General features: G+C 38.5%; 1 protein-coding gene across 1 annotated transcript; it reads right to left on the minus strand.

The window, feature by feature from the left end:
* Window positions 1-8,223: 8,223 nt before the first annotated feature.
* On the minus strand, window positions 8,224-8,749 carry LOC122659700 (histone H3.v1). Its single transcript, XM_043854803.1, has one exon. The coding sequence runs from the start codon at window positions 8,667-8,669 to the stop codon at window positions 8,247-8,249; it is 423 nt and encodes a 140-aa protein (XP_043710738.1). The 5' UTR covers window positions 8,670-8,749; the 3' UTR covers window positions 8,224-8,246.
* Window positions 8,750-9,775: the final 1,026 nt, after the last annotated feature.

A 9,775-nucleotide genomic window follows, 5' to 3' on the forward strand; every position in this document is an offset into this window, starting at 1 on the left:
GTGGGGGGGGGGGGGGGGCGGTATGGGCTGTTGTATCAAACTACAAGAATTAGATTGGTCATGATAGGCATCAATTCTTTCTTGTGTAAAACCTGATTGTTGCACATAGAAAAGTTTTGTGACTGAAATCTTCATTGTAGCTTAAGCTTCCATTGTTCAGGGAATAGAGATTCAACAGCCAGCCCTAGTGGAATGTTTATCCGATCTACATGGTGTAGTCAATATGGAATGTGTAGTGGAGGCCTGCTTGCTTTGTTGAAAGAAGGCCATGCCAGAATATTTTATAAGTTTCTTCAGCTCTCATAGTTGGAGCATTAAATTGAAGTTTTTTACTGTTAAGTTGATCAGCTGCCTGGCCATGAAGCTCGAAGGTGAACACACTTAAAGATAAAGATAATGCCAGTATATAGGTCTGTGGAGCTCATGAATGCACATGCTTTTGCGACAGATTCTATGTTTCTATATGAGCTTATCCTCAAAAGCTGAGAAGAAGAGGACTTCTGACAACTCAGAGGATTATTAGTTCTACATTTTATTTTTTGCACGGAACTATTTGAAGAATTTCCTTTATGTGGCTTTTACTTGGAAACAAGCAGAATCTTAGCAAGGAAATTATTTGAATTATTATTATTATTATTTGGGGTGCGCGGGGGGGGGGGGGGGGAGTTGCTATTGAGGGTTTCAGTCATCAAATTGGAAAGCCTCACCCTACCAAGTGTCATTTATCAAGTTGGTGGTTCTATAGGACCCTGTGGTCCCCCCTACCTGAGATTGATTTGCTTCCGGTAAGTGAATCAAATGGCATGATACTCCTTTCACCCAAAAAAAAAAAGGGCATAATACTCCGGCCTGTTCAGCTTCCTTTTAATGTCATTTAGCAGCATCAAAACTTGCCACAGGAGCCTTCTTTATGCCACTTATAAACTCAACAGCATTTATTGAATCAGATTGAAAACACACTTCCTAAATCCTATGGTGAGCTCTAGACCAAGACCACCTAAAGTCCCTTGTAACTCATGCTGAATGATGGATGGATTAGTTCCCACCGCAAGCACCACTAGAACTGCTCATGAACTGTTTCTAACTAAACATCCAAAGCCACCCCTATTACTTCTCAACGATCCATTAACATTCTAATACGAACCACACCCAGTCTCCAGTAGGAGGAGCCTGAGAATACCAAGAGACTGATGGGAATGTGAAACACAGCTCTAATTCCCAAGAGGAACAGAAAACTCCCAAGTTCTAGGGGTCTTGGACCTGAACAATAAGCCCAAGAAGCCTGTGCTTGACATCATTCTTTCTCATTGCCACCACCTGCTCCTTTGAGTTTCAAGGATTTTTTTATTATTATTTGGGGGTTAAATATTAGTCTAAATATTGTTGATAAAAAAAGCAGTACCAAAATAGTTCTCATGGTTGTCTTGGTTCTGCTCTCCATTACACACAAACCCAGCACAATGAAACTACATTATCATCATAAGCAAAGGCTATAACTGACATGAACACACATGAAACACCTGGTTACTAACTTAATTTATTAAACCCCTTTGTGCAATACAATTTACATGCACATTATATTTGGGCAGTAGATAATGAAGATGGCATTCACTGGATGATTAATCATTCCTTGCATATGCGATAGGTTGTCAAAATACTACCAGGGCCTTCCCTTTGTCGACTGATTGATGAATTGATGAACCATCTAAACAATCTCTGGAGCATTTGAGTTGCTTGCTTTCTTGCCACTTCTTATGCGTCTCTGATTGTGAACATTTGAATCATTCTTGTGTTGGCAGCTCTGCATATTCTGGTTCTTGGTAATATAAATTTGATATACAAATCCCTGATTAACCACCCTGCACTTACTTTCTTGGTTCTCATTGGATGCACCATCAATTGAGATAATGTAGAAGTTGGACTGAGTGTTCTTGTGATATTTTTCCAAACTGATATAGGACTGCTGTAGAGTCGAGCACAACATCACCCTGTTGCTTCCATTTATGATGCATCTGAACTGTTGTAAGGTTATAAAGCCTGCAATCTGTAGAATTGAGATTTAGGAGCAGATCTGTCGTTCGTGTTCTCTCCTAATCCTGATCTGGTACATACTGGGTCCACCTATATCATCCCAATGGCAGAACTTGTTGTGTAAGCCAATCAATGAAAAGATGTGGAACAATGGGGGGTAGCTGCAAGAACAATGTTGGCAATCATCAATGGATCTAGTGTGTGATTGATTTTTAGTGAGTTTCACAACAATGCTACTAAGTATACCAAATCAGCCACTCTTTTTTGGGAGGTAGGAAAAAGATATCTATTAACATTACTAATAAAGGAATTGGCAATACAGAAATTACATCCTCATATATTTGTTGCCTAAGGCCACCCCCTTTCTATAGATTTACGCAAATTCTCTGGTATTCTATGTAGATCAATGCATATTTCCTCAGTTTCCTTTGAATGGTTTCTAGCAATTGTACCATACCCAGCACCATTTTTCTTTTTGATATCCAGCAGTGTTGGTAGATATCCAGACCTCTCTTGGCACCTGCCAATGAATACATTTAATGGAGGGATGAGAATAGACTCTAGTGCTCCTGGGCATGAAAAAGCTCTCGAGTCTAGCCGTGTCATCTTACTCCGGACTATTTATGGCTTCAGTGACTTGAATTACTTGCCTGAGCTGAATCCTAATATATTCTGTTGTTCCTCTCTTTCCAGAGGTGAAAAACTGTAGTGCAGAAAAAGAGCTTAACCAGTTGAGCTAGCTGAAAGAGTGTACCTTTGAAATGGGTCTTCTTCATCCATTCACAAAGTGCACCGATGCTTGATTTGAAATCTGGATTTCAATGAGATAATTACTGTCCTGCAGGCTTCTTCTGAGTTTTAGCATTAGAACATATGATCTCCAAAACCTTAATCGCACAATTATTGATCAAGTTTCTAAATCTCCATGGAGGTTGCTTGTCTAAATCTTTGAGGAGTTGGTCAACTTTGGCATCTCATTCGATGAAAGCTTCCTGCAACCCCATCTCCGCAGTTAGAAATATAGCCTCTTTAAATGCAAGGCATTCAAACTCTTCTGGTTTAAAAGGATCTGACAGAGCATCTAATGAAGTCATGCTCACGGTTCGAACAGCCATGGTAGTTCTTCAGATGGCTCCATCAACATGAAAAGAAAAAGCTTGGCAATTGTTGAAAACCTAGTTGTTGCGACCCTTCCATGTCTACCACGCCACTGTCATACGTAACTGATCATATTAATACCTTCCAATCTAATCCCTCTCAATATTTTACCCAATTTCTGATCCAATCTTCCAATGATCAATCTTGGTTAAAGCAGAGAAAAGAGATCCATACCAAAATTGAACAGGGCGGTCTTGTTCTATTCAGATAGTTGTAACATAATTAGCAAAATCCCGTTTTGATTTTTACCATTTTAAATGCGGTTTGCCGTTTGTTTTCCAAATATACTGGAAAAAACAACATACGGTAAGCTTCCCGTTTTAAACGTGTGTTCAAAACACTTTTTTAATTTTTTTGGCATTTTTATGTAGTATTGTTTGTTATCCACACCGACTTGCTTAACTCATATCTCTCTCTCTAGAATTTTGATAGACCTGATTTTTCGTCGATGTAAAGATGATTCGAAGGGCTACATTTTTCATGATATCAACTTCAACTAAAGGTCAACGCACTGACCCCAAAATTGAGTTACAAATTAATGCATCTACTGAAAATGGTTTCCTAAAGGGATGACTCCCACTTCCAACTGAACATGCATAGCTCCATGAGTGTGTTGGTTGTGTTGACAACAATAAGCAACACCATAGCCAAGTTACATTGCCATTTTTTTGAAATATATACATTTAAAACCTGTATTGTCCATTTTTTCGTTTTTTACCGTACTCTGTTTTCTTTTTTTTACTATTTTATTTGACCATCTGTTTGTAATTTTTTATCGTTTAAAACTCGTATTGTCCATTTCCCTTTTTCTGCCGTTCCCATTTTTGCCAACTATGATTGTAACCCCTAATGAATATTATAGTCATGACAAAACTATAGTAAAATAAAAAATGGAAGAAAGAACGCCACCCGATTGTGCGCTGTGGTGTGTACCTGCACCTAGACACAGTTGGACGCGAAATGACTAGTACACCCCTGCCTTTCCATGGTGGTGGGGCGATCATTTCGCGTCCAACTATGTCTGGGCACAGGTACATGCCACAACGCACGACCGGGTGACATTCCTTTTCCCATTAAAATATATATATATATATATATATATTTTAGACAGTCCAGTTTGTGTATTTCTGTTTCTAAAAGAATTGAGGGGGGAACAATAAGACCGTGATTGGAATTTGGATCCACATGAAGAGGTTTTGCAGCAGCGAGACTTCCATGACCTCCCAGAATATCAGTTCTAGGCCGCATAGTTTGATGTATTCAGTATCGGATTGGTCGTATCAAGTGATCTGTATTGATATTGGCACAGGCCGATCCCATATTTGACGATTAGTATGAACCATGGATAAAACTATTAAAAACCCGATTTGTTAGAAATACGGGCCAATCCATGTCGATCCGTATCGGTTTTAAGGTTGGCCAATACCTGATCCGATGCCATGCACTAAAATACTAAATCCATGCTAAGCCGGGACACTGGGTCTGGCTGCCTTATTTCTGTGGTCCTTTGCTCTTGATTCCGTTTTAAATAGAAGCCTGGATTTGGACTACTAATTAAGGGTTGAAGCTTGCCTTGTTAAATCAAATTTGAAACCATGAAAATTACCCGTCTTTTGTTGCGTCCAATTGCACATCAGCCAATAACATGGATTATGACTGGCTTTGGACTACTACTACTAAAGGTGGTTTGTTTTTCTTTATTCTCCAATTACTATTATAGGAAAGGCTTCGTGGTCACGACTCACGATATCACCATGTAACTACTAGCTATTAGAGGATGCTTCCAAGGAGGTAGAGTCTTTCAAGTAAGTAGAGGCTTTCAAGGAAATGGAATTCCAAAAGGTGGAGTCTTCTAAGGAGTTGAAATCTTCAAGAAGGTAGAATCTTTCAATAGAGTGGGGGGAGGTGGAGTCTTCTAAATGAGTGAAGGCTTCCAAGAAGGTGAAGTTTTCCAAGAGAGTAGAGTCTTCCAAGAGAATGGAAGAGGTAGAGTCTTTCAAGAGATTGGAAGAAGGTTGAATCTTCCAAAGGAAGTAGAGTCTTCCAAGTAGGTGAAAGTTTTCAAGTGATTGGAGTTTTCAAGAGAGTGGAAGAGGTGGAGTCTTTCAAGTGAGTGGAGGATTCTAAGGAGGTGAAATCTTCAAAGAGGTGAAGTCTCTAAGAGAGTAGAGTCTTCCAAGAATGGAAGATGAGCCCTATGCAATGAGAGAGGTGTCTACCAAAGGTGGATAGTGAGAATCCAAGATACGAGGATCCAAGTGAGACTCCAAGGGTATAATGTATTTATAGGTGGGTGCAACATATGTAGAAGGACTAAGTGAGGATCTAAGTAATGAGAAACCAATGTAGAGAGAATGAGAGGCAGAGAAGGTTGTTCAAGGGGGCTTGAGTTTGGAAATCAAATCACAAAGGTTTGTATTATTTATCTTCTCTTGATTTTTAGTTAAAGATTAGATCTCATTCCATGGACGTAGGTGGTATTGTTGAACCTATAAATCCCTTCTCTTGTATGTGTGCTTGGTTTATTTAATGTGCTTGTTGTTTTTGCATATATATATTTATGTGTCACACAATTCTGAGATTGTATACAATTTTGTGTGCTGTACACGAATTCATGCATTATTCACATTGGAAGCAAAACATTGCTTTCATCCCCCCAACAAGTGGTGTCAAAGCTAATGGTTGGTGACCAAGAATACTGTCGATGGTAGAAACGCGACGTGTTTTTGAGACAAGTGGAGGAGATTTTTTATAAAAAATAAAGAGGAAGTTGTCGTGGATTGCTAAGGTAAAAACAACATGTTTTAAGATAGAAAAAGTGCGGTGGGCACTCCTACGGTATGGTTCGAGGGAAGTGAGGGCCTAAATGGTAAAGTGTCGTGGCCTCAGAGGTCTCATTTGAGAAGGTGTGGATGCCGCATTAGGGTGAAGACAGTGATTGAGGGAAGGGCATTGTCGATCATCATGTCAACGATTCAAGGAACTAGCAATAAAGTGTGCAGGGTGATGAAGAATGAACCGAAGATAAGTAGATAACCACAAGTTATCATTCATTTGAGGGACTAGCACTGAGGTTGTGCAGGGTGAAGAATGAAGTGTTTGTCATTCGAGGGTGTGGATGTCAAATGATCATGATGTACAATTCATGAGCTCTAAATTTCATTGAATTAAAATCATAAGATGGTGAACAATGGAAAACCCCTCAAATATGTAATCCAATAAAATTATTTTCCGGCAAGCGAAATTAGTAAGAATCAACTGATTGTAGCAAAGTCGTGGTATCAAATATCACCTTCATTGGAGGAGTTAAAAAATAATGTATTTTTCCTATTCCAAAAAAGATTTTGAGGTTTAAAATGATCCAAGAAAGTCATAATTCTATTTTATTCCAATCATTTTCTAAACCTATATAGTGGTTTTCTTTAGAGCAAGTTCCCAAACATTTGAATTTAATTGAGAACATGGATTCGATTTTGAGGTTTAAAATGATTCAAACATGTCAAAACTTCATTTACTCCAAACATTCTCTAGATCGCTTAGATTTACATAATCAAAATGACAACACGGATTCGATTTTAGCCTTAAAAGGGAATATTGGACCAACATGGCTCAACCCATTCAAACAACACCCCCCCCCCCCAACCCAAAAGAAAAAAAAAAAGAGAGTAAGTACTGATAAACTTCTTCCATAATTTCTTAAGCTTCATTGAACGCTCCCTCTTATCCACTGTTTAGGTATGTACAAATTTTCTTAAAAATGATAGAGAAAGAAATTTTTTCATCGCCAATCATGATAGAGAGAGAATCTCTTCATCCACATTGATGTAACTTTATAATTGGACCGTTGGTCAATGAGTTTACAACTTTTCATCGGTAACTCCAACCTCCAATTGTATGAAATCGAAAACACCCGGCCTTCGCCCGGCCAAATGTCACTCTTCACTCTTCAATCTTCATAGTGGGTGAAGAGAAACTCAATCCAAAGATATAATTAGATCATTTTAATTTAAGTTCATATTTATAAGATGGGGCCTATTTGATGGTGACTCTCCAAAAAAAAAAGATTGTCTGTCTGCTAATATGCAATTATCCTCATGGTTTTTTGAGGGAGGCACCAAAAAAAAAAAAAAAAAAAAAAACCCTCCAAGCTTATGTTTGGTTGGCACGAGGGTTAGGGGAGGAAAGGTAGGAAAAGAAGGAAAAGTATCACAAGAATTAAAAAAATAATAATAATTAAAATTCCCCAAAAGGTCTGTGGCTGATAATAAAAAGAAAAGCCTTGCCGACCAAATACCCTTGGAAGAAATCTCACTTTTTCCAGCCAATAATCCTATCTCATACTTTTCTCTGCTGCAATTGTTTCCCAGTTTATCCAGAGACGTGGAATAAACTTGAAATTTAAATGGTTTGAGGGAGTAGAGAGGATGAGTTGCAGGTTTCATGGATGTTGGAGTAGGATGTGTTGTGATCAGTAATTTATTAGACAAGTGGGGTATGTTTGTTGCATATTAATTGCTAGAACTTAATAAGTTGCTTTTCCAATTTCCTTCCTTCTGCAAAATTTGAATAAAACGTAGTTACGTAGGCCATAGGTAGTGGGGAAAGAGAAGAGAAACCCATACATAGAACTAAATATGATCCTCAGTAGCTCTGTTTTTAATTTAATTCCCAATTTGGGTTTCTTCAGTTCTTCCTGTTTTTTCCCAGTTTGGGTTTGTTCAGTTCTTCCTGTTTCTCTTCAAATTAATGGAAAAGGAAGAAAACACCAAAAACAATGGAAAAGACAGTGAAAAGAATTACTTTCTTTGTTTTCTTTTACAGTTTCAGATTTCAATCGTATTGCCTTCTGGTTGTTCAAAGCAGAACTAAAAATTACAGCAATTAACAAACCATCATCAAACATAAATCTCTCGTTATCTCATAAGATTGAGATAAACGAAGCAATCAGAAAGAGAGAAAATCTAACTTGTGTGTCTTGTGTGTGAAGTGTGAACTGTGATGTATAACAAACTGTATTAATTAATTGGGTTTACCTGATAATAAGATTAAACAAGACATTAACTGCTCTTTCGAGGTTGGCTTTTTCTTCTCCATCTTCTGTTCTTTGCAGGTTCATTAATCTTTCTTTCATCAGATGGCCCAGTTCCTCCTTTCACATCACCAACGGATGTCGACGTTGTCGACCTAATCCCTTTCATCTGTTCCACGTCGCTGCTTTTCATTCTCTTCGAATCGCTCTCCTCCACTACTGTTTCTGCTTCTTCTTCTTCTTCTTCTTTTTGTTCCTCTGCTCGATTTTTCTCCTCTTCAACTTCAGTAGTGATTTGGGTATTCTCAATGATTTTGCGAGGTCTTCCTCGTTTTCTACGAGGTTGAGTTTGCTGCTCTGATGTCTCTCCTCCAACGATTGAACCAGACGATGCTTCTCCTACTACCTCCCTTATTTCCTTGGTTTTTTTCTTGCTAATCTTCTTTCCCATCGATGATTGATCTTGGATCTTTCCCAGAACAATAATAAGCTTAAACCAATCCCAACAAATCAAAAACTTCCATAACCATACACGAAATAAAATACAATAATAATCCAGAAGGCACGAGAAGAAAACCAGACTAGTACCTTCTGTTCTACTTGCTAAAATCCTCAAACCGATGTAATAAGGAGAAACCAATACTCTTTCAAAAAACCAAATATCAGGTTTCTCAAATATCTTCTTCTTGGGAAAATGATTCTTCTTTCAATATCTTCGATCCAAAACCACCATAAACAAACAAACCAGGATTTCAAGAGAAGCGAATCCAGCAATACCCAGAACCCTCAAAACACTAAAATAAAAAAATCGAAATCGTTATCAATCAATTCCATTTCTTCTGCGAGGAAAAGAAAAGGAGCTTTGAAAGAAGAGGAGGAGAGGGGCCTGGGAGTTGGAGTGGGACAAGGGAGGGAGAGAAGCGAAAATAAAAGGAAAGGGGTGAAGTGGGACATGGGGAAGAACCCTCAACCGTATGATAGAGTAGACTAGTAAACCCAGGATTTTAAGAATCGGGAATCGGATCGGTGAACCAGTCATGATCGATCTTAGAAGTTTTCATGGTTTGTTTTTCTTGGGTTCATGTTCTCAGGCAATGCTTAGACACATGGGCCTGCCACTCAAGGGGGATCTTTATCCCCTCAATTTGTCTGTCCCTCAATTTTCTCAATTCCATCTAATAGAAGGTAGAAATGATCATCCTATTCCTTGTCCAAACACACTATTTGAAGTAGGGTCCATCTCATTCTATTAGATGGAATTGAGGAAGTTGACGGGCAGACAAATTGAGGTGAAAATTTTCCCACTCAAGGGGTTAGGATAGTCATTCCGCCCACCCCCATGTGTCTGGGCGCAGCATGCGACCCCGGCATAGAGAACATTCTCCTTTTTTTTTTAATTATTTGAAAATCGATTCCGTCTCTGATTCCATATTTTTATATCCGAAGCATGGTTCATAATTTTGGTATCGGCTAGATCGGATTGGGATTGCCCAAACTTGGGCAAATATGACACTTTTGTCCTTGTTTTCTTAAAAAAAAAAACTAATTTTTTATATT

Source organism: Telopea speciosissima, chromosome 4, assembly GCF_018873765.1.
Source record: "Telopea speciosissima isolate NSW1024214 ecotype Mountain lineage chromosome 4, Tspe_v1, whole genome shotgun sequence".
Classification (NCBI taxonomy): Eukaryota; Viridiplantae; Streptophyta; class Magnoliopsida; order Proteales; family Proteaceae; genus Telopea; species Telopea speciosissima.